The 24,541-nt window shown below is 54.3% G+C and overlaps 1 protein-coding gene across 3 annotated transcripts; it reads right to left on the bottom strand.

Moving 5' to 3' along the window:
• Window positions 1-5,153: 5,153 nt before the first annotated feature.
• Window positions 5,154-23,381, bottom strand: LOC127044446 (NFX1-type zinc finger-containing protein 1-like). 3 transcript variants are annotated; one of them, XM_050939339.1, is made up of 9 exons: window positions 23,240-23,381; window positions 22,858-22,992; window positions 22,630-22,726; window positions 20,600-20,719; window positions 19,899-20,053; window positions 18,415-18,560; window positions 17,853-17,963; window positions 13,581-13,676; window positions 5,154-12,138 (listed from the first exon to the last, which is right to left on the bottom strand). In XM_050939339.1, exons 4-9 carry the CDS (start codon window positions 20,701-20,703, stop codon window positions 9,268-9,270), a joined length of 3,483 nt encoding a protein of 1,160 aa, XP_050795296.1. In that variant the 5' UTR covers window positions 20,704-20,719; window positions 22,630-22,726; window positions 22,858-22,992; window positions 23,240-23,381; the 3' UTR covers window positions 5,154-9,267. The 3 variants fall into 3 exon arrangements, with proteins under 3 accessions (XP_050795296.1, XP_050795295.1, XP_050795297.1); XM_050939338.1 differs by lacking the exons at window positions 22,630-22,726; window positions 22,858-22,992; window positions 23,240-23,381 and adding an exon at window positions 21,944-22,623; XM_050939340.1 differs by lacking the exons at window positions 18,415-18,560; window positions 19,899-20,053; window positions 20,600-20,719; ... (1 more) ...; window positions 22,858-22,992; window positions 23,240-23,381 and adding an exon at window positions 18,240-18,327.
• Between the last annotated feature and the right edge of the window lie 1,160 nt (window positions 23,382-24,541).

Below are 24,541 nucleotides of genomic sequence, written 5' to 3'. Positions count from 1 at the left end.
GTCACATGGGCAAGTCCCTGCATACTTTGCTGAGTCACAAGGCGTATCTGTCTCCTCTCAATGGGTCAATTGTGTAGCTGATGGTCCTTAATGGGCCATCAAACAGGCTAAGCAGAACTAACACCAACTTGTCTGGGGTGTTTCCCAGAACTGCAGCACCAATTTGAAATACAGACAGTATACAGCCAATACTTACAACTTCAACTACATGGTGATACAGACATGCAGACAGCATAATCATAACCAGTAGCCCATAACCTGATCTTAGACACCTTATATGACCCCCTTTACATAGGATTTGGCGCCACTACAGGACCTTGGTTGCAAACCATGTTCTATATGGTCCCAGTTTATATCAATAACGTCACAGTGGCAAAATTGGCAAATGATACAAAATTGTTCAAGATAGTTAAGTCCCAGGCAGACTGCGAAGAGCTACAAAGAGATCTCACAAAACTGGGTGACTAGGCCACAAAATGGCAGAAGAAATTCAATGTTGATAAATGAAAAGTAATGCACATTGGAAAATATAATCTCAACTCTACATACACAGTGATGGGGTCTAAATTAGCTCTTACCTCTCCAGAAAGATCTTAGAGTCACTGTGGATAGTTGTCTAAAAACATCCACTCAATGTGCAGCAGCAGTCACAAAAGCTAACAATGTTGGGAATCATTATGAAAGGGACAGATAAGACGGAAAACATTATATTGTCTCTATATAAATCCATGGTACACCCACATCTTGAATACTGTGGAATATAGTGGAATTGGAAAAAGTTCAGAAAAGGGCAACAAAAATGATATGGGATATGGAACAGCTGCCTATGAGGACAGATTAATAAGACTGGGACTTTTCAGCTTTGAAAAGACACGACTAAGGGGGGATCTGATAGAGGTCATAAAATCATGACTAGGGTGGAGAAGGTAGATAAGGAAGTTATTTACTCCTCATTACACAATGACTAGGAATCACCAAATGAAATTAATAGGCAGCAGGTGTAAAACAAACAAAAGGCAGTATTTCTTCACACAATGCACAGTCAACCTGTGGAACTCTTTTCCAGAGGATGTTGTGAAGGCCAAGGCTATAATAGGGTTCAAAAAAGAGCTAGATAAGTTCACAGAGGATAGGTCCATCAATGGCTATTAGCCAGAATGGGCAGGAATGGTGTCCCTAGCCTCTCTTTGCCAGAAGCTGGGAAAGGGCAACAGGGGATGGATCACTTGATGATACCTGTTCTGTTCATTCCCTCTGGGGCACCTGGCATTGGCCACTGGTGGAAGACAGAATACTGGGCTAGATGGACCTTTGGTCTGACCCAGTATGGCCCTTCTTGTGAGGTCTAGGACCCTCAACACCAGCTCCTGGACATGGTGCTGCCTCAGGAGCTGAGTAAGGTAGCCCTACCCATCAATGAGGCCATCCTAGAACCGGCTAGAGTGGGATGGCACACTCCAGCATCCTGTGCCACCATACCGAAAAGGGCTGAGAGACAGTATTTTGTTCCTGCCAAAGAGGCTGAATTCTTATTCTCCTACCCTGTCCCCAACTTGCCAGTGGTACAGATGGCTGATGAAAGTGTGAGGACAGCCTGGCAGATAAAGGCTCTAAAAGACTGGACCACATAGGGAGGAAGGTGGTTTCCTCCACAGGCCTGCAATTTCATGTTGCTAACTAACAAGTGTTGCTAGTGAAATAGGATTTTAATACTTATTCCAGGCTTGTGGACTTCACAGACAAGCTTCCCACTGAAGACTGGGCTCAATTTCAATTTCTTTTAGAGGAGGGGAGGCTAGTGGCAAAAATAGCCCTCCTGGCTGCACTGCATGCGGTGGACCCAGCTTCCAGAAGTTTAGCCACTGGTCTAGTCATGAGGGGGATTCCTGGCTACAATCGGCAGGGTTCCCTAGCAAGGTCCAAAACGCCACCCAGGACCTTCTTTTTAACGAGTCTAATCTCTTCAAGAAAACCAATGAGTCCCTGCACTCACTAAAAGACTCAGGATTGATGCTGCATTCTCTGAGGACTTATACCCCAGCCTCTAGGAGGAAACACCAGACGCAGTCCTATATACCAAGGCCACTCCCTCCTCATGCATCTTATTACCAGTGCACAACCCAGCCTCTGTGCAAATGCCAGAGGATTCAGAGGCCTTGCTTCTTGGCCCCCTCTACTACCACAGTCTCTCCTCACTATCCACCACCAGTCAAGAGCCACTTTTGACACATTGGTCGAGACCCAAGCACTACTACTGTTGGCAACCATCTGTGCCCTGTCATTTTGGGGGGCCATCTTACACTTTTAACCCACAACTGGAACAAGATCACAGTGGACAGTTTAGGTTCCAGAGATTATCCACCAGGAATATTTCATTGTTTCTTTTGTTACCACCTCACAAACCCCCTTACTCCCCCGCTGCCCCTCTCATGAGGTGATTCTTTGATGGTAGGCAGAATCCTTTTACACTAAGGGGCAGTAGAGCACGTCCCATCTTGTTACTGCAGAAGAGGGGAGGGTTCTACTTCCCATATTTCCTAATCCCCACAAAAGACCGAGGATGGAGACCCACCCTGGACCTTCAGCAACTCAACGTCATTATTCAAAAGCTGAAATTCCAGATGATCACGCTAGCATCTATAATCCCCTCCTGTCAGGAAGGGATGTGTTTCGTAGCACTCAACATGGAGGACGCATATTTCCATGTGGATATTCACCCATCACACAGGAAGTTCCTGCGTTTTATGGTAGGCCAGGAACATTTCCAGTTTTGAGTACTCCCCTTTGGGCTGGCTATGGCACCCAGAGTATTTAAAAGGTTTTCTCTGTGGTAGTAGCCCATATGAGGCACCACGGCTATATGATAGCCCATGGATATCCGATTGGCTTCTGGGAGCCCGACCTCATCAGGAGGTCAGGTCAGAGACAAGAGTTTCTCATACAACTTTTAACAGCCCTAGGAGTTTGTATAACAAAAAAATCTTTTGTTACCCACAAGGTCAATAAACTTTATAGAGGAATGGTTGGACTCAGTTTCTGTAAGAGTGTTCCTCACCTCAGAAAGGTTTCATGCTGTGAACAGCCTGATTTTACACACAGACTACAAACCACAGTCTCACTGTTTGGCCACATGCACCTGCGTGACTCCTTTCACAGACTCCACTTGCAGCGCTTTCAGGCTTGGCTCCACCCCAGCTATTGACCAAGCAAGGACCATATCAACTCCAGCATGGTCAGTCCCACTAGAGTTGTCATTTCCCTGACTTGGTGGTTGAACCCCGGAAAGGTCATGGTGGGAGTTCCCTTCAGCCCTCCCACCCCCAAGGCCACCACTATGATGGATGCTTCCCTCCTGGGATAGGGTGCTTACCTGGACCCCATGGGAGGCCAGACTACATATAAACTTACTGGAACTGAGGGCAGTCCACCTTGTGTGCAAGGCCTTTCATTTTCCTGTACACACACTCCTTATACAGGTAAGGTCAGGCAGTACTACCGCTGTGGTCTATATAAACAGACAGGATCCTTTGTTGCCAAGGCTGCCTCCTTTGTTGTGAAATCGGTTCTTCTGGATAGGGACCAGTCCTTTGTCTAGGGTGAATAGATTTCTAATGATTGGGTACTTGAGTCAATTACCTTCTGTTTTGCCACCAGCCTTTGGAATGTCAAGCCAACATGGAGGCAAATAGACCCTAGAGAAGGCATAAGGTTGCATATTCAAAATGGAGTGCCGCTTGACACAGACACATAGGAGTCATAAATTGTACAGACATATTCCCACATCATGTCAACTCCTCATTGTGACACCTGATTGCCTGTCACTGACCGTGGATGGTGTGTCTTCCAATTCCCTTCCCCTTCATTGTCGTGCGACATGGAGAGAACCTGCAGCAGATGCTGTGTGAAGAGAGGACAAAAGAATTGTGGTGGCAGATATCACACTCCAAGGCTGATTGCCTGTGACAAAGCCTGAACACTCATGCAATGGCTGCAATTGACACAATAAGAGCTTGCCTTCTCTTCAACAGACTGCCGCATGCACTGATTCCATTGGTGAATATGGGCTGGTTTCCCTCTGAGGCAGGCTGCTTCTTGGTGCAGAGGAGATCAGTTGCATTCAAGCTAATTTCACTGTTGCCAACTCTCATGATTTTGTCTTGTGTCTTATGGTAATTGTTTTCCTTAAAGCCCATCTGACTTCAGCCTTTGTTCTTAAAGAAAAAATAAGTTTTTAGCCCTCATGGCTGTGGGGAAAGCTTCAACATGTGATCCCAGTGCACCGGAAAAGCTCAAAAAACAGAAGGTAAATTAAAAGACCCTCCAATCTATTATTTTTACATAGTCTCATAATTTTTAAGCTAATCTCATGATTTTTGGTGAGCCTGACTCATGATTTTTGAACATGTGGGTTTGGCAGTACTGTAATTTGACTGCCCCCATGATAGCAGTTCTATGGCAGAGATCGAGATTTGGTTGGGGGGGGGATGAACACAAAATCTTGCTTGAGTTCCAGCTAGTTTAATTAAGGGACTGTTTTGGGTTGTGACCTGTGATTTGGACCTGTGTCCTTTCTGGTGGAAAATCAGGTAGTGGCACTATTGATTGATTATTGAAGGAGCTGGCCAGTGCCTGTCGTGAGGATTGGTTAGGATTTTTGAGGATGTTGTAATCAAATTACCCTGTGGCTCTCTTGTCAGGGTCATACTTTGTTGATTGTATACCACCACCCAGAGAGAACTCAACCATTGTATTTATGAATGACACACAAAAAGAGAGGGAAGAAAGTGGAAATGATCCAGTGCGAGGTGGTGACGCTGGGCAATGCTTCCTGCCATGCATCACCCAAGCAAGATGCCAGGTGCACCCAGAAAAAAAATGCCAAAAGAAGGGGGAGGCAACTGGTGCATCAACACAGGTCAATCCTACGGAGTTGGGAAGTGTCTAACCATTGGTTTGGGGTGCTCGGCAGTCACAGAAGCACCCCAGGGCCGGTGTAGGCATACTTCCCTCACCTTAAACTATTGGCCTGTCAACTTCCCATACTTAAAATGGGACTATACCAAATTCAGCTCAGGGAACCTTACAGAATGGGGAGCGACCACTCTGCCCCAGACAGCTTGGAGGCCAGGAAAGCTACACAAGGGAGAGCTTAACAAGAAATAAAGGGAGTGGGCAGAGGGGTGACTGTAAGGCAGAGGGACATAGTGGCATACAGTGGTTGGGGCAGGGACCAGGATCTGGCTCATTGTTCCAGGTTATCAGCAAGCTCTGGAGGATGGTGCCACCTCCTGTTCCTCTCAGTTCTTAATTAGAATTTTCACCTGGCAACCATGAGGGGCGTGTCTGTGATCATCATTTTAAAAGCTCTAGGGCCACATCAGTGCAGGCGGGATCCATGGGCAAGTCCTACGTTTAACGCCTCTGTGTTCCAGGCTTACGCAGTACCTAGCACCATAGGCCTCAATCCTGGGTGGCCTCTCACTGTCAGGGTGGCCTCTGTGGGAGGGTTGTTTGTTTAGGTCTAACCAGGTCATTGTGTCCTTCCTACTTGCCCAGTTCTTAAGGTGCGTGTGTCATTTTGTTTCTATGTGGAGGTACTAATCACTCTGGTATGAGGTTAAATTGACTGTCGATTATTATTTGAAGTACTGTAACATCTAGGTTGCCATAGGGTCACACATGCTCCCTCCTACACACCTTCAATTAAACGCACTTTAGCTGTTGCTGAGAATAAGATGACAGAACAATGTGAATAAAGCACAATCTATCAGCTGTGCTGGCAGAGCCCATTCCCCACCCTGGAGGAAAGAGAGCTGAGCTCCCCCAAATCACACTGGAAAATCCTCACCCTAACTACAGAATCCAAGAGGAACAAAAACTAGCAAAGAAAAAGCTAAAAGGTGGAGGAAGGGAGGAGTGGAGAAATGCTAGTAATGGTCCCAAGCCTGTTGTTCTTACTCTGTCATACTAGGTATGTCCATCCTTCATCAGAGCGAGAGGTACAGAGAGTGCATCCTTTACCTGCCCTTTGTCCTACATCTTAAGTCGTCCTGCATCGGGAGGACTGAAGGCTCACTGCGTCACGGAGGGGAGCTGGGTGCAGGACTCCATCATCTACCCTTTTTCCTTCACAAATGTGAAGGACTTTTAAAATTAGATTTAATGTTTTCTTCTTGTCAGCACAACTGGGGACCAGGTGCTCTTGCTGGTTTGCTCTTCAGGAGCAAATATTTTGCTCTTGACCGTTCTGTTGTGGGGTCATAATCTAAAAACCATCTCTCGGATCACTGTGGGATCCTTTTCTGCCTGCTCTCCCTCCAGGTGTGCCCAGGACTTAAAACCAACAGGGCATTCTCTTTCCTCCAGCCCATCCCACCCATTTGGTTTTGTTCACTTCCCTGTTTGAATCCTTTTCCAGGAACCAGCCCTGTTACCACCCCCCCCCCATCAGACTTTAGTCACCCCTCAATGGCCTGCCTGCCCCAATAACTCAGTCTATTAATTTGTCTATTTTGGGAGGTAAAAGGGGGTGGGCCCACTTGAGAGGATTTGCCAGGGGGTTTCTCTCTGACCTGTGGAGGACTCCACAGGACAGACTAGCTCTGTTGATCCTTGGAAGGACACGGATACAGTCTTCTACTCATAGGATTGACACTCAGGCGTATTCTTTGAAAACAAGAATATTCTTTATTAACACAACATTCCCTAATACAACAAGTTTATTAAGAAGATGATAAAGAATCCATAGATGTTCTTAACAAGGCATAATGTGATCTGTGCTAATTGACTAAGTATTCACAATTGCAATATCATACAGTTTTTAAATTGCTTCAAGTGGTTACATTCCATATGTGATGGCCAGTCACACACACAATGCTGACAGCAAATCCTTAAACATCTAAATCATCACACACACAAAAACATCCATCTGTATTATCCCAGATACTTACTCACACCGTTTAATTATTCTTAAACTGGAGAGTTATTTTGCTCCCTTTCTCTACTAAATTCTTTTCCATTTGAGAGCTGCTGCTGCTCTGTCACTGTTAGCAGCGTTGCTACTGCTCCATTGTTACTGCTTGTCTCTCCTTAAGTGATTTTAGTTCTTTTCTGTGTATCCTTCATTCTCCTACTGCTTATACACACACCAGCACCTTCCACTCGCTCTGACTCAAGAGTGTAGCTCTCTGCCTTATAGACAGATTTTGGCCTATTGGGGTTGGTTATTTTTACAATCCTAAGTATTCCCCCCAGTCATGTTTACGCCCTCTATCTGTCAGTCAAAGCTAGACCTGATTGAAAATTTGTGCCTTATTTGACTGATCTGATTGACGACTCGCATCTTGCCTGATTGATCTCTCCCTTTATTTCACCTCAGCCTCCCTGCGTGCTGTTGGCCGAATCACTCCCAGACCTGCATTTTGGATTTCTCTGACTGCCTATGACAGCCACCTTGCTATCGCTAGTCGTAACCACCTAAAACTATCTTTAACTATTAAACCTCTACAGTTATAAGCTATCCATAGCTGAGTAGACCCTAACCCTACCATTCACTGTCACTGCTCCACTTTTTATTATTTTAAACAAGTTTAAGTCCGATCTCTCCCTGCTTCGGCTCCTGGTGGCTGTGCAGCGCTCTTAGTGCTGAATTCCTTACACAGAGCAGCTGAAAAATCTCTTGTATCACCCTTTGACTTCAGAGGCCTTTAATATTATTTATATTCAAACAGAATTCAGACAATTTTTACCACTAAAAGAATAAAGCAAGAAATGCTTAAACCATGTAAAAAACCGTAAACTTTAACTCCTGTTATAATAGACATCAAATCTCTTTCTATTCCTCACTAAAATTTAGGTATTAAAACCTTTATTTAAAAAAAAAGATTTAGCGTTTCTCTGCAAATTACCGCAGACGGGTTTTTTGCTCACAGTAGAAACAAGTTTTCCCATCTCTGGCCCACTCATGTGCCTGGAGACATGCACCACATCTATCTGCGTGGACTTGACCAGAACCAGGCTTCCTTGAGTCTGAGGCCTGGACCTTGGGCAGGTGCAGAAGGTAGACAGTCTGCCTGCGTTCCATTTGTCATTCATGAAGCCTGGTGTCCGTTCTGATACACAGGTCCATAAAAGCCTCCAACTTGGCAGGAGCATCTACCCATGTCAGCTTGTCCTTTAATTCATCACACCGATTGGACTGAAACTGATGGAGGAGTGGGACATCATTCCAGATGGTGTCTGTGGCCAAGTATCTAAACTGGGCGACATAGCAAGGGGCCAACCCCTTACATAAGGCAATCTCCGCCATGCGGGCTTTAGCTGATTCGTCACAGATGCATGCAGGAAAGAAGCCCAGCATGTCAGCACAGGGGGGTCTTGCTCTAGAAGTAGAGATGCCTATGCTAGAGATTCCGCGATAAGCAAGTTAAGTAGCTGCCCCACCTTGACCTGGTCCATGACCTATTCCTGGGATTGGAGCATAAACAGGAGGCTTGCAGATGGTGCCATGGTGTATCTCTGCGAGCAGAATTCGGGCTGGTTACCCAGCTGGTGTCACAAGGGGAGGCGCGGGTACCAGCAGCTGCTCTGAGAGCTGCAATGGGTTCCTGCAGGGAGAAGTCTGCTGTCTGTAGTTGCCATACGTGATCTCTCAGGCTCTGGTTCTCAGCCTGGAGGACAGTCATGTGTTCCTGCAGACGCACAGGCCCCTGGGGCATCAGTGCGGTGGAGAACCCAGCAGTGTCCATACTCAGTTCAGGGGAACAGCAACAAGTCCTGGAAGAGACCGAGGGAGTCTGAGCAAACTGTCAGGGCCCATACAGGGGCAGTTTCACCTACTGGTCAAAGCTCAGAACAGAGTCAGGGTCGTGCACAGGAATCACGGCAAGGGTCACAGGATGAGTCAGAGTCCAAAGCCACGTCAGGTGTGAAAGCTGGAGTCAATAATGGGGGTTGGGATGAGGAACAAGGAGGGGGAACCAGGCAAGGAGCCAGGAACTTGGTTGTGGGGGACCGGTCAGCGCCAGGCTCAGGCAAGGGGTGGGGCAGGAACAAGAAGCTTTATGCCCAGTGGTGTCCAGTCAGCTGTCTGCGTTAGTCACCTGGCCCTGCTGACTCAGCAGGTGGAGCATTAGCAGCGGTTTCCCTGCCTTGCTGTCAGTGGCGCAAAGAGTAAGGTGCCTGCTTGGCACGCCCATGGGCCTGGGTTCAAGGCCTGTGGTGCCTGACAGCAGGCAGGAGGTTGGCAAGGCCAGCTGGCAGAGGGGGCTAGATTGGTGAGTCGGGCTGAGGGTGGGGGCTGGGCAGGCGAGGGGGCGGCGAGTCGGGCTGAGGGTGGGGGCTGGGCAGGCGAGGGGGCGGCGAGTCGGGCTGAGGGTGGGGGCTGGGCAGGCGAGGGGGCGGCGAGTCGGGCTGAGGGTGGGGGCTGGGCAGGCGAGGGGGCGGCGAGTCGGGCTGAGGGTGGGGGCTGGGTGACGCAGGGGGCGGCGAGTCGGGCTGAGGGTGGGGGCTGGGTGACGCAGGGGGCGGCGAGTCGGGCTGAGGGTGGGGGCTGGGTGACGCAGGGGGCGGCGAGTCGGGCTGAGGGTGGGGGCTGGGTGACGCAGGGGGCGGTGAGCCTGGCTGAGGGTGGGGGCTGCACCGGCAAGGGGGGGATGAGTCGGGCTGAGGGTGGGGGCTGGGTGGGCAGCAGGTGGGTGACCATGGCTGATCGCAGGAGCGGGGCAGAGCTAAGATACTGTCCTGTAAACGTGGTTCTCGCTCCTGTGCACTAGCGGATTCCAGTATTTGATCGTCGGCGACATTATCCTGAGTGAGCGCGTGGTTTTGCCCCCCAATGGTAGCTCCGCACTCAGGGCAGCTGCTCTGCTGCATTGGGCGGCCGCATTCCCCAATCGTGTACAAATGGCCCTGAGGGCACCTGTACCAGTGGCCTCTGCCGAATTGCATGGCCTCTGTTATCATGACCCTCTCTGCCTCAGAGAGCTGCAGTTCTGCAGCAGGAAGCCACTCATCAATCTTCTCCAGCACCCTCTGGAGAGATTCCTCCCGACTCTGGGTGAAAGGGTCCTGCCGCTGGAGGATGCCTATGGCTTCGTTAGCAAGTGCCACGGCCTCGGTGGGTAACGATGCTTGTTTGTTTTCGTAGCCACTCAGCCGCTCAAAGATGTTTCCCAGGTACGATATCCTCTTGATCTCATTCCTGCATTCCCTGAGCTGCTGAGCTGTGAAGGCATGTCTGTTTCTGCCGATCCAGTGCTCCACAGCCTCAATCTTCCTTTTCAAATTGCGTTCTCTCGCCACTGTGCACTTCCTCGCTTGTTGCTTCAGTCTGGAGAGACTTGCAAAGAAATTTAGGGTATTCTCCAAGTCCAGAAGGCTCTGACGGGAGACAGTGTTCATAATGCTTCTTTCCATACCCATCCAGGCCACAAGGTCTCTGTCACTGTTCAGTTGAAGGAGCAGTCGCTGCTTTCCAGCTTCAAGTTCTTCCCTGGTTCCCTGAATCTTCAATTTTATCTCCTTGATTTTTTGCTGTATGGCCTTGATCACGTTGTTGTAACGTGTGTTGTGCTGGATGGGTGTCGCGCATTTGGGGCACACCTTCAGCTGGACGTGTTGGGCCTGGGCGTTGTCTGGCTCGCCATCCATCCAGCGATCCAGGCCCCGCACCTCCAAAACATGTCCGCAGTCTTCTAGGACAACGAAACGGGCCTCTGGCTCGTCTTCGTCCCCAAAGAAAATCTCTGCCAGCTCGTCTCTGTGGCACGTGCGACACTTGGGCGGACACGGCTCTCCACAAAGGCCTGCGCAGGGGTGGCTGCATTTGAGTGATTTTTGGCAGGGCTCATTGCAGCGGGGGCGATTGCACCTCTCAGAGCAGAGTTGTGTGCACCGGTAGTGCCTGCATTTCCAGGAACAGGGCTGTATACAGGGAAAGCAGATCTCCCCGCATCGCTTATCGCAGTGGCTGTGTCTGCACTTGTTGGGGCATTTTCTCTTGCATGGAGGACAGTTCTCAAAACACGATTCCTGGCACTGGTGGGAACACAGAAGGACCCTTGTGCACTTGTTACGGCAGTGGACGTGCAACCTGCCCTGCACACATTCATAGCAGTTTCCTTTGCAGTGGTGTCCACACTCAAGTTTCTGTTTGCATGTCTCCAGGCAGCTCAGAGGCATTTTCTGCTTGTAGCATTCAGTTCTCATTACGTGAGAACAGGGCAGAGTAACGTCAATCATTTCCTTGCACCTGCAGGTGCTGCAGGCTTCCCCACAGCGGCGCGTGCATGGGTGTTTGCATTCCAGAAGCTGCTTGCATGGCTCTTGGCAGAGCCAGTGATCAGCTGGCATGTGACAGGGGACGGTCTGGAGGTGCCCACACTTTGGAATGACTTTTTCCACTTCCACGGAACAAGGTTCGCATGGTTCCTTGCACTTTCTCGGACACCTGTGGTTGAGCTCACACAGCTTGGAGCACGGGAACTGGCAAAAGTATAGGCTGTGATCCCTGTCAGACGGGTGGCAGCGGCGCGTGCAGGGGTGGCCGCATTCCAGCCGGGCTTGGCACTGGAGCGTGCAGCCTCCGTCAGGGATTTTACTGAAGTCCGAACTCTCGTTCACCACTGTCTTGGTATCGGGGTGATTTTGACACATCAGCGTCAACCCTTCCCCCATAAGTTTCTTTCTCTTTAGGAGACGTAGAATATCTTTCCACAGATTGCTGTTGGACCCAGCTGCAATGCTGGCTAGGTTTCCAATGCAATAGAAGCCCTTTCTGGCCCGCGAGAAAGCCACACAGAGCCGATTTTTATCCTGGAGGAAACCAATCCTCCCTTCTCTGTTGCTTCGTACTAGCGAGAGAAGAACGATGTCATTCTCCTCCCCTTGGAAGTCATCCACGGCATGGACAGCCATGTCTCCCATGTCTCTGCTCCTCAGCAGTGCGCGGATCTTCAGCACCTGGCCGTGGTAGGGGGTCAGAATGGTGACTTGGCTCTTGTTGTATCCCTGCTCCAGGAGGTATCTGCTCAGCGAGACCAGGAATGAAGCCTCAAACTTGTTGCTGTAGCTCTCGGAGTCAGCGCTGTGGCTCTCGGCCGCTGTGTGCTGGATGAAGAAGACGCTGCTCTCCACGCCCTGTAGGCAGGGATAGTTGGCATACATAGTTGAGCATGTTTTAAAATTAAGTGACTGCTAATATTTTCATGTAACTGGGAGGAGGCAGAGCTGTCCCACCCGAGGCAGAGGAGCTGGGATCCAGTAACCCTTGCTATTCCTTTAACCCCTTTTGTGCCAAAGAGCTGTACAGGTGGTATCAACTCATTCAGCCGCAGCCGAGGGGAGGGAATGGGCAGCCATTTTGCACCAGAAACACTATGCTACTTAGACTGCCAGCTGCTGTTAATGTGGGCTGCGAATGGCGTCCTGCCTGCAGCTTCTGAGATGGTGCTAGAGCAGAAGCATTTGGCCTCTCTTCTGAGTCCCCTGTGAAGCACCTTGCCCACTACTGGCGGCTACAGAACAGGGCACGTTTCCAGGAGCAGTGAAGAGCAATTCCAGGCAAAAACTGAACTACCGCTAACCCCTGGGGTAGGCAGGAGAAACTAGTCTAAATATGGTCATTGGGCTTTGCTTATTTGCAGCTCATCTCCCATGGAGACGGGTTCAGATCCCACTTTCTGATGCTGCTGGTTACACCTCAGCAGTAGCATAGAATTACAGGTCTGAGGCTTGTTTAAAACCAAGGTGCAGAGGATGAGCACGAAGGAGCCGGTTACCTCTGGGAGGAAGGATGATCTAGTGCTTAGGGCACCCCATGTGTTTATTTTTCCTTCAAAGTGCGTGCGTGCGTGTGTGTTAGTTAACCATTAAAACTCCCCTTGGCCTCCCCAGCCAGAAGGAAGAGCCCCCTACACCAGACACCTGGGAGTACACACATCAAAATGACTACGGCCGGCTGGAAAAGTCGAAATTTCTATTGTTTTGCAGAAATCCTCCCTGAATGGTTAACTGAGGATGTTTCCTTTGTTTCCCTCCAGCTTCTCGAGCAGCCAGAACTCGCTGAACCTTTAAAATCTGCTCAAACATTTCTGGGGATATTTTCCCCTCGAACTCCAGCCAGCCCTGCAGATGAGGATGGGAACAAACCGAAGGAAACAAGCCAGCCTTGGGCAACTCCCCATTCACCGCACCAGGGGACTGCAGTGCTGCCTGACAGGCCTAAGTGGGGGAGAAATAGTTGCTGCTCAGTCTGTGCCCCAGTCACAGGACCCAACAGAGCCTCCACCAGCCAGTCCTGTTGGCTTCATCTGGAGCCAGAAGAAATCTAGACTGATAGAGAAACTCTGCCCTGAGGCGCGCGTGGCAGGCTCCTTTGGTGAAGGATGGGAGCAACCAGGCCTGCAGCTGGTCTCTTGCGGTACCTTGGGCTTGTTAACAGCTTCAGTGGGCTGCGTCTAACCAATCAGACTCCCTTTGGCAATAACCAAGCCCTCACTCGCCCCGGGCTGGCAGGTGGCTCCATCGCGTTGTGACACAGGCAGCCGGATTTCCCAGCTACGGAAAATGTCTCCACTTACCTTGATCTGTTCATATTCAGCAACGGCCTCGTGGTCTTTGAGCTGTTTGTAGAAGAGCGGGACCAGCAGCTGGGAAATCTCGGGGCGCATGCGGTGCTGTTTGAGACAAGAACGGGACACCCAGCTGAGAGCCACAGTTACTCTTGGTAACTATTTCAAAACCTCCCTTGGCCGTGAATTAACCGTTTGCTCCACGTTTGTTACCGTTCCGCCTGCTTCGCGCTGGCAGCTGCTAGCTCTTGGATGAGGAGATTGGAGCGTTCCTCAAAGCCAGCCCTAGACTGTACTATGGGGCTGATGGGCCTGCATCTAGCAGAAAAATCCTAGAGCTGTTCTCACCCCCCTCCAGCAGCTGGCTCCGTCTGCCCCCGTGTCTGTCCCCTGACTGCCAGGTCGGGACGATCAGTGTTCCTGAGCCTGTCGGTCTGTGAGCAGCAGTTCCCCAGACTTAGCGGTTTGTCTGAGTTACAGTATTTATTAAACGGGACCCCGGGAGTTGCTTGGTGACTGTTGTGGCTGGATGCTCCAACCCTTGTGGAGTCTTGAAATCTGCCTGTTGTGGGGGGGGTTGGGAGTGGGGTGTGGCTCTTTTTACAGAGCCAGACCAGCCGCTCACTAGCCCCCAGGAGGGGTGGGGGCTCCAGGATCCCTAGTGGTCATCTCAGAAGAGGTGATGACCAATTCCCCATCCATTTTCCTATAGCACCGCAGGCGTCAGTTTGGATTCTCTGGGTTTATTCATAGATTCATAGACTCTAGGCCTGGAAGGGACCTCGAGAGGTCATCGAGTCCAGTCCCCTGCCCTCATGGCAGGACCAAATACTGTCTAGACCATCCCTGATAGACATTTATCTAACCTACTCTTAAATATCTCCAGAGATGGAGATTCCACAACCTCCCTGGGCAATTTATTCCAGTGTTTAACTATCCTGACAGTTAGGAACTTTTTCCTAATGTCCAACCTAAATCTCCCTTGCTGCAGTTTAAGCCCATTGCTTCTTCTTCTATCCTTAGAGGCTACGGTGAACACGTTTTCTCCCTCCTCCTGATGACACCCTTTTAGATACCTGAAAACTGCTATCATGTCCCCTCTCAGTCTTCTCTTTTCCAAACTAAACAAACCCAATTCCTTCAGCCTTCCTTCATAGGTCATGTTCTCAAGACCTTTAATCATTCTTGTTGCTCTTCTCTGGACCCTCTCCAATTTCTCCACATCTTTCGTGAAATGCGGTGCCCAGAACTGGACACAATACTCCAGTTGAGGCCTAACCCGCGCAGAGTAAAGCGGAAGAATGACTTCTCGTGTCTTGTTTACAACACACCTGTTAATGCATCCCAGAATCACGTTTGCTTTTTTTGCAACAGTATCACACCGTTGACTCATATTTAGCTTGTGGTCCACTATGAGGAGCTGAGTGAAGCAGAGGGGCCTGTTACACCCATGATGTGCTAGGCCCTGCTGCCGAGGGGTAACTCATGCACATCCCCTCGGGAGGCGCCTGGGGCCGGGTGTGGGCTCATCTCCCTTCTAGAACCAAGCATTACGGCCGGCAGCTGAACTGGGCAGCTGACTCAGACGCCAGTGCCAGTGATGTGCAGCTGAGATGCAGCTCTGCCTGCCCCTGCCCCTGCCCCTGGCCAGCCCGAGGCTTGGATTAGAGCAGCTTGGGGTGGCAGCTGAACTGCAGCTAGACGCTGGGGGCAGAGGAGGGCATTCAGAAGGACACTTTCTACAATGTGTGCTGGGCTAAGAGATTCTGTCCCTCCTGGCCTGGGTTGAGGGAGTGGAGGGGAGCCCCAGCCTCTGTCATCCATTCGGGGTCTAAGCTAGGGCAAAGGGGCTCTGCACATGTGTGACGGGGCAATTCATCTCCTTGAGATGTTCTCAGACGAAAGAGAACAGCCCCTGGAGACACAAGCGCCAACCCCGTGGGTGCTCCAGGGCTGGAGCAGCAGCCCCCCTATCAGCCCCCACCCACCCACTGGCAAGCCCATGAATCAGCACCTCCCCCTCCTTATCCTGGACTCCCGCCCGCTGCAATCAGCTGTTTCGCAGCATGCAGCAGGCTGTGGGGGAGGAGCAAGGATGCAGCACACTTGGGGGATGGGGCAGCACTGGGCGGGAAGAGGTGGGGCGAGGCCTTGGGGGAAGGGGTGGAGTGGAGGTGGGACGAGGCGGGGTATGGCCCGGGGGGGAGGGATGAAGTGGGGTGTGGGTGCGGCCTTGGGGGGAGAGGTGGGGCACAAAGAGGCAGGGTGTGGGTGTGGCTTTGGGGGAAGGGGTGGGGTGGGGTGGAGTAGGGCGTAAGAGGTGGGGCATGAGTGTGATCTTGGGGGAAGAGGTGGGGCAGGAAGGGGTGTGGGTGTGGCCTTGGGGGAAAGGGTGGCCTGGGGTGGGGGCAAAGCTGGGGATCGAGCACCCCCGGCACTTTGGAAAGTCGGCACCTGTGCCTGGAGCTGAACACGGTCGCTCTGCATGCTGCAAACTGCTCTGTTCATCCCCGGGGCTGTTCTGCCCCTCGCAGTGACCACACACACTCTCCTGGGAAACACCAATACTCAAGACAATTGCTGTCATGAGGACGGGCCTAATGGTGGACGTGGGCATTCGACCTTCCACTTAGAGCTGGGCCCAGAGTGGGCAGGGCCCAGGAAATGAGCCGAGGGGACAGAAGCCAAATGCCGGAGCCAGAGGGTCCCCTGGAGCTGAATGCTAGCGTCAGAGCTGGGGATCGGAGCTAGAATCTGAACGCGGAGGGGGGCAGGGGCGGGGGCAGGGGCAGGGATTGGAAGAGGCTGAAGCAGGAACAAGGGCTCATGAACTGCCTAGCAGCCAAGTTCGGGAGTTGGCCAGCAGCTGTCGGAGCTGGGCTGGCCCCTGACAATCGCACCATGTATGTGGTTTAGAACAATTTCAGTGTCTAGACCAGCTCCTCGTTGGGTGGAGAGACCTTCACCTGAGGAACCACTTGACCAAATGACCCCAACTTTCGCCACTGACTCGATACGTGGCCCTGATGGGACACAGCAGCCCTCAGGCAGTGGTGGCACCTCTTGAGATAGTTACACCTGGATTTCCTGTCTAGCAGGGGGACCATGTCTATACAAACTCTGCTGTTTCGGACAGAGTCTCATTTTCAAATGTATGTTGTCGTTTGGGCACAGCTTAGTTTTTTAGTAGCAGTTTGTGGAGGGAAAACATCAATTGAGATTTGCAATGAGATTTTTTTTTCCAGTGTCCCACATTCCTTCAGACCCCACTTCCAAGGAAGTTCAACACTTTGAGGGGGGTTGAAATCAGTGAGGGGGGGCAAACCCTTGGTTTGTGTAGACTGGATGAGTTATTGCAGAAATTGCAGTATATTTTCTGCATTTGTTTCTCGTGATAACCCTAAGATACAGAGGCCGGTATCCTGGTGTTGCATCAGCCACTGGGCTCCTTATACCCGTCCTTATGATAGGGATGCCTGTCCTGATGCGTCATTAATGAGCGTCACAGCTACTTTTCTTTGATCACACTCAGTGCCATTCAGGAAATGGGTGAAGCACATGCGGCCTGGTTACGTTATTTTAATGCTGCTGCTGGCTGGATGCTTTTATCTTCCCTCTCTTTAATTAATGCTAGTTCCCTTGACAACACTTCTGACCTAAAATCCAAGTCTGCCTGTGGATTTTCCAGCACTTAGGAAAACTGTCTGTTAAACAGACACCAAGTCACAACCTTAACTATGGTGATGCTGCTGCCCTCCATGATTTGGGCCCCTAAGTGCCCAGTTGCTCAAAGGGACTGGGCACGAGCAGCTCCTGGTGACTTCAGTTAGTGTGGCTCTTGCTCAGCACTTTCGATAACCCAGATGCTTATTTCAGTGCCCACAAGTAGGCCCCGGACATGGAAAATTCTGGCCATAGTTCACGTTGTGCCCATCAGCTGCATTGGTGAAACACATATTTTGTCAATACTGCCCGGGGAGAAGCCCAAGGCCTCCCAGTGCGTGTGGGGTCCTGGCTTGGTGTCTGTTCAGCTACTCGCTGTTATTCCCCACCCTGACACCGTCTGCCTGCCACAGAGTGAGGATCTTGCAGAGATCGTCTGCGTTCGTAACCAGGCCAGTGCTCTCGGGCTCTGCAGGCAGACGGGGATACATTGTCGCTGTACAATCTTCCCACCAGCAATCGAAGAGGGTCACCAGCGGCCAGCAGCGAGCAGCTACCCCTGCCACAGGCCATCGGTGCAGGCAGGCCCCGCCCAGAGGCATGGACAGCGGCACTCACCTGATAGAGCAGCTGCACGTAGGGGATCTGATTATTTATCATGCGCTCGAACAGGGAGATGCCGAGGAAATACTTCTTCTCCAAGGTGTAATCGGCGGGTTTGGGTCGCAGCTGGAAAACACGGAGCCAGTTCTGGGTGCTGCACGCACCGAACACTCAGTGCTCGGCCTTTGGGAAGGGGCTGGATTTTGATATCGGTGGCCAGGTTCCAGAAGGAGGAGCTTTAATCTCCTGCGCTCCTGGATCAGCTCTAACGAAGCAACAGCCGTCACACAGTTCCCCTTAAATATCTCAGCAAACACACAAACTCCACCCTCACCCCACTCAGCTCCTCCCAGCCACTGATCTCCTGTTACCAGCTGTCCTGCCAAGGGACGTAGGTCCTACCTCCCAGATGTCTGTGCCATTTCAGCAGTGCCACGGCAGGGCATATCATGAGGGTGCTGGGGAGGCGTGCCGGGGAAAGGAGCGGTCCCTGTGGGCAGCAAGGGAATCCAGGGGTAGCTGTAGCAGGACGTGCACAGGGCAGATGGGCTTGGGAGGCTGGTTTTGGTGCATTTACCTGCTGGTGATCTCCAATCAGGATGAGGTGTTTGCAGGCCGGTGTGAGGCAGGTTAGAACGTGCGCTTCCAGGATCTCTGCTGCCTCTTCCACAATCACAGTGTGGGGCTGGATTTTCTGCAAGAGCTTTCGGTACTTAGCAGCCCCTAGGAGCAACGAACAAGCAGGGTGAGCACGTGGGGAGAGGGCAGCGTGGCCCAGTTGGGAATTCCCGCTGGGGAGGGACATGCTCTGCCCAGTGGGTGCCATGGTGTCATGATGTGGCTTCTGGCGGGACACTACTGAGCGTATCTATTCAGGACAAATTGCTTAGAGCAGGGCAGTCACAGCCCCAGGCTGGGGGTCTCTTACAGACTAACCAGCCAAACAGAGAGGACTTTGCGCTCACCCCACAGGCTAACCAGAAATCACACAAGCAATTCCCTTAGACACTCCAGTCTCCCAGTATCACCACCAGTGCCACTCATCATGGGGATGAATGATTATGAAAACCAACACCCCAGTAAAAGAAAAAAGGTCTCTTGATCCCAAAGGACCAAGCCCCAGATCCAGGTCAATATACCGTACATGCTGGCTCTAGGCAGAGACCTGCCCTGCCAGGGCCTCCAGTGCACACAGACCCGGCCCCCATCAAACCCCCAGTTCCCCTTGCAGGGGTTGCGTTCTTCAACCCATCAGCCACCATCCCCCTCCCTGCCTTGAAATCCCTTCACAAGAGGTATTTTCTCTAGGAGGATTGAAACCTTCAGCCGCTTCTGCAGTACAGCACCAGGCTGTAGAATGGCTGCCACCTCCAAGCCACTCCAGTAGGCCCCCAAGTGGCCCCAGAAGACCATAATGGCCACACAGGCCACGCTCGCCTGCCGTCCAGCAGCCAAGCCCTTGTGCTGTTCCCAGGCCTGACTGCCTGATCTTCCTGTCCCCTCCCCTCCTGTGTCAGGCCGTTTAGGCTCTCTGGAGCAGGGATTACATTGCTGGCTTGTTCTGGGGCTGGGGTCATCTGGTTTGGGCAGGCCTGAGGGGCTGTGCAGAAATGAACACATTTTGGGGTGATTTTTCAAGACGCACCTGCCTCTCGTAAGACTGCAACAAACCAGCACAATTGGGGACCCTCTCCCCCAGTGCATTATGTAATGTATGGACAGCCCCTGCCTTGAAAAATAACAGCAGCGCGTGGGTCTCTTGCCAGGATTACCTGGGGTCTCACTTCATCCTTTCCCTGCCACTGGGGGCCTCAGACACTGGTGCCCCTCGCTGTTTGCTGCCTGTGGCAGCTGCCAGCTGGGTCTCCTGCCCTCCCTCCAGGAGCTGGGCTTAGTGAGCGGGCATGGCTGGGGCTGCTGGCTGGGATACAGTACACAGGAAAGCAGAGCAGACGATCTGCTGGCCCCGTCTGCCCTTACGCTCCGTGGCTGTGAACATCTCCCCGTGGCCGAGGCTGTCTCAGGCTGTGCAGGGTGGGGAGCAGCTGAGAGTGGTCTCACCTGTTGTCGTCATGCCAATGACCTGGCTGCGTTTCAGCACCCACAGGTCCTCCTGGAAGGTCAGCTCCGCTAGCTGGGCTGCTTTCTTCTCGTACTCCTCCAGCTTCTCCACCAGCGTCTCCTTCAGCTGACGCTCGTAGGCCAGCATCCACCTCCTGTGTGCGGAGCCGGGAATGAACCTGGGACCAGCCCTCCTGCAGTGACTCCTGGGGCCAGGGCTGTGGTAGCCCAGTGGTCAGGGTGTGACACATCCCCCCCGCCCTCTCCACAGGGTGCTGTCTGGCTCACGTTCCCACAGGACTCCTCAGAGCGAGGGTGCAGCTTGGGCGGCTCCGGCCAGGCTTGTCCAGCCGCGTGTGGCAGGGTGCGACTCACGGGCCATGCCTGGCCCTGCACAGAGTAAGACCCTAGCTCCTGCCCCCACCAAGGAGCAGGCCCAGCACTCCAGCCACTGGCCTGTGCCCAGAGCTCCGGCTCCTTCCACGGATCCGAGGGCAGCCCTGCGTATTAACCTCATCTCCCATGCGACCTGGGCTGGGCTAGTGCTCAGGTCTCGGAGGTCAAAGGCTGGCGTGTGTCACCCTACTCTCCCAGAGGACCTGGCGTCCCGGGAGCTAGTGAAGGGTCCTGGCAGGACCATGCTTGGTTTGAGGGCTCGGGGAGGGAGGGTGCTGCCTAGGGCTGGGGTGGGGTGGGGAGACCTGTAGAGACGCCAGCGATCCCTCAGCCGCAGCTCCCCGACGTCTCTCACGTTCGCGACATCCTCATCAGTCATGATGTCACCCTCGTCCAAGCATTTGCGCATCCCTTGGTGTGAGGAGCTGAGGGAGAGACTGGGCAGTGACTGAGCAGCGTGGGGAGGCCTTGGGGGGCTGAAGCCTGCGGGAGCTGCTCCATGTGAACCCCAAACACGGTGCACCATCCACAGCCGGGGTGACCGCAGCTCCCACACCCGTTCCAATGGCCGTGGGCCCTGCCTCGGCAGGTCTCAGACGGGCTGGCAGGGGGATGTAGGGGGCCCCAGAGCTGCCATTCCCCGGGGCGCTACAGAGACTGCGGCAGCGCCGTCTCCCTTTCAGAGCAGGACAGCCGGGGGCTGGAGCTGGGGGGCCGTGGTGCTGGCGCAGGGCAGCGAGCTGAGGTCTATACACAGCAGTCAATGTGGCAGCTGCTCAGCCCTGTGTCCCGCCCTGGGGGGGGCTGGAGCTGGGGGGCCATGGTGCTGGTGCAGGGCAGAGAGCTGAGGTCTATACACAGCAGTGAATGCAGCGGCTGCTCAGCCCTGTGTCCCGCCCTGGGGGGGGCTGGAGCTGGGGGGCCATGGTGCTGGTGCAGGGCAGAGAGCTGAGGTCTATACACAGCAGTGAATGTGGTGGCTGCTCAGCCCTGTGTCCTGCCCTGGGGGGGCTGGAGCTGGGGGGGCCGTGGTGCTGGCGCAGGGCAGAGAGCTGAGGTCTATACACAGCAGTGAATGCGGCAGCTGCTCAGCCCTGTGTCCCGCCCTGGGGGGGGGGGGGGGCTGGAGCTGGGGGGGCCGTGGTGCTGGTGCAGGGCAGAGAGCTGAGGTCTATACACAGCAGTGAATGCGGCAGCTGCTCAGCCCTGTGTCCCACCCTGGGGGGAGCGGGGCTGGAGCTGGGGGGCCGTGGTGCTGGCGCAGGGCAGAGAGCTGAGGTCTATACACAGCAGTGAATGTGGTGGCTGCTCAGCCCTGTGTCCTGCCCTGGGGGGGCTGAAGCTGGGGGGCCGTGGTGCTGGCGCAGGGCAGAGAGCTGAGGTCTATGCACAGCAGTGAATGCAGCGGCTGCTCAGCCCTGTGTCCTGCCCTGGGGGGGCTGGAGCTTTGCCATGACTGCAGGAGGGGGCAGCGATGCCTGTGCTCCCAGCGAGCCTCCTCTCCCCACTAAGGCCCAGCCGTGTCATCCCGTCTAACAGACACAGGGCGGCATGAGGCTGGCAGAGCTGCCGGGCCTGTGCCCGTGCCCTGGGGCTGTGCTGAGCTCAGTAATAGGCACGTGGCGTCTGCCCAGGGCCCTGGACACTACCTGCTCTCAGCGGGGAGGATGTAAGCAAACTTCTCCTCCACCGTGCTCCGCCGCCACTCGGAAGGGTCCCAATCGTCCTCCTCATCCAGGGCCCGCTCATCCCTGTGGCACGGCCAGAGCTCTTCCTCCATGCCTGGGAGGGGGTAAGGTGACCGGATGTCCTGATATTTAGGGCTTTTTCTTATACAGGCGTGTGACCCCTGCCTCCTACTCCCATCCGGTCACCCTAGCAGGGTGGGAGCTCCATGGAGCCCCAGCTGTGCCTGGCAGACACAGCCCTGTGGGCTCATGGCCAGATCCTGCCCCACAGCTCCAGAGACTGGAGCTGCCCTGGGGGGCATCAGCAGAGCAGGTCAGCTCTCACCTCATGTGACCTGGCCTCGAGTCCTGGGGCCTGGCTCTGGCCTCCCACCCCAGGTCTTCAAGGCTCACAGCTCATGCTGGATTAGAGGGGGGGCGTGTCCCGCCCCCTGCCCCCACCATCACCATCTGCTCCGCCTGCAGCAGCCCCCTGAAAACCCGGCGTGCAGGTTGCTGCCCCTCCCGCAGCCCTGGCTGGTTCCCTGCTCAGGCAGGTGTGAGGGCTACTGAGCTTAGCCGGGCTATGCCCCTGTGTGCCTGGGCTCTGCAGGAGGAGCTCCGAGCACAGCCGGGGGCAGTGCCCGGCCCCTTGCACAGCCACTCACCTGCCTTCCTGCCCCTGCCCTGAGCCTGGCACGGCGTCTCCTCCTGCGCCAGGGGGTAGATCTTCAGCCAGTCGCACATGTCGAAGCGCCCCGCTCTCTGTGGAGTGTCCGACACAGCATGCGCTGAGACGGGTGCCCAGCCGCCCACCCCAGCAGGGCTTGGCCGGGGAACCCAGCCCTGGGGGAAGGGCGCAGCTGGGTTCTGTGTCCTCCCCACCCTCTCCTCACCCAGGAGCACTCCAGCTTGTCATCGTGGATCTCCGCTGCCAGCTCTGTGTCCGTGAGGATTCCTCGGCGGAGGAGCTCCAGCACCGCGGTGCGGTAGGTGATGCTCTCCTTCTGCTTCTGCAAGGCCTTCCGCATCTAGGGGGGAGAACAGAGCATGGGCATGGGCACGGGGCACGGGGCGGGGGAGGGAGGGAGAGCCGTGCTCCAGGGGTGGGGTCTCCCCCTAGCTATGGCCTCCCGCCCAGCCCCCAGAGCACACCCTATCACCTGGCTCCAGCTCCCTCTCACTGCTGTACCCAGGGCATGCAGTGGTGCTCACCCCAGAGCGCTGCTGGGGCTGCAGTGCGAGCGCTGCCCCGTGCCCCGCACGCTAGCTACGTACCCAGCCATATTGGTGCTTCTCCGCGGCCCCCAGGAGCGCTGGCAGCTGCTTTTGGCGAAGGTTCCTCAAGGAGCAAGCTGCCACCTTGTCACTTCTGCTCCTTCCCCCAATGCGCACCACACCGGAGGGCTGGAACTGCAGGATCCCTGCGTGGGGGGCAAGAGGCACTGACCACACAGACCCACCGGCCCGGACCCTGGCCTGGCCTGATGCTGCTACTCAGCTTGGCTGTGACCTCTTGGGGCAGCGACCTCTTGCGGGACGTGAACAGCGCAGGACAGCGACCCTCTTCCCACCACTCGCAAGCGCTGGACGTCACGTCAGCCCCACATGGGGGTGGAGGTAGGGCCTGGCCGCAGCCCAGCCCCGTGTCCCACAGGGCCAGGTGGATTGCTCAGGGCTGGAAGCAGGGGGACTGTACGGTGCATCGTGCAGGGAGAGGCAGCGATCGTGCCGCCCTGAGATGTCCGGCAGTGCCCAGGCCTGCCTGGTGAGGCTGATAATACAGCTCCAGCCAGCTGTACCCGGGGTGCAGCGCCGGCGACAGCCGTACCCGGAGCTCAGCACCCGTGACAGCCGTTCCTGGAGCTCAGCACCCGCGACAGCCGTACCCGGAGCTCAGCACCTGTGACAGCCCAGAGCTCAGCACCCGCGACAGCCGTACCCAGCGCTCAGCACCTGTTACAGCCATACCCGGAGCTCAGCACCCGCGACAGCCGTTCCTGGAGCTTAGCACCCGCGACAGCCGGACCCGGAGCTCAGCACCTGTGACAGCCCAGAGCTCAGCACCCGCGACAGCCGGATCCGGAGCTCAGCACCTGCAACAGCCGGACCCGGAGCTTAGCACCCGCGACAGCCGGACCCAGAGCTCAGCACCTGTGACAGCCCAGAGCTCAGCACCCGCGACAGCTGTACCCAGAGTGCAACACCCGTGACAGCCGTACCCGGAGCTCAGCACCCGTTACAGCCGTACCTGGACCTCAGCACCCGCGACAGCCGTACCCGGAGCGCAGCGCCCGTGACAGCTGTTCCTGGAGCTCTGCACCTGCGACAGCCGTACCCAGAGCGCAGCACCCGTGACAGACATTCCTGAAGCTCAGCACCCGTGACAGCTGTACCCAGAGCTCAGCACCCGCGACAGCTGTACCCAGAGCTCAGCACCCGTGACAGCTGTACCCAGAGCTCAGCACCTGTGACAGCCGTACCCAGAGTGCAACACCCGAGACAGCCGTACCCAGAGCTCAGCACCCGAGACAGCCGTACCCAGAGCTCAGCACCTGAGGCAGCCGTACCTGGAGCTCA

Source organism: Gopherus flavomarginatus, chromosome 2, assembly GCF_025201925.1.
Source record: "Gopherus flavomarginatus isolate rGopFla2 chromosome 2, rGopFla2.mat.asm, whole genome shotgun sequence".
Classification (NCBI taxonomy): Eukaryota; Metazoa; Chordata; order Testudines; family Testudinidae; genus Gopherus; species Gopherus flavomarginatus.
This window is presented reverse-complemented; position numbering and strand designations above follow the sequence as displayed.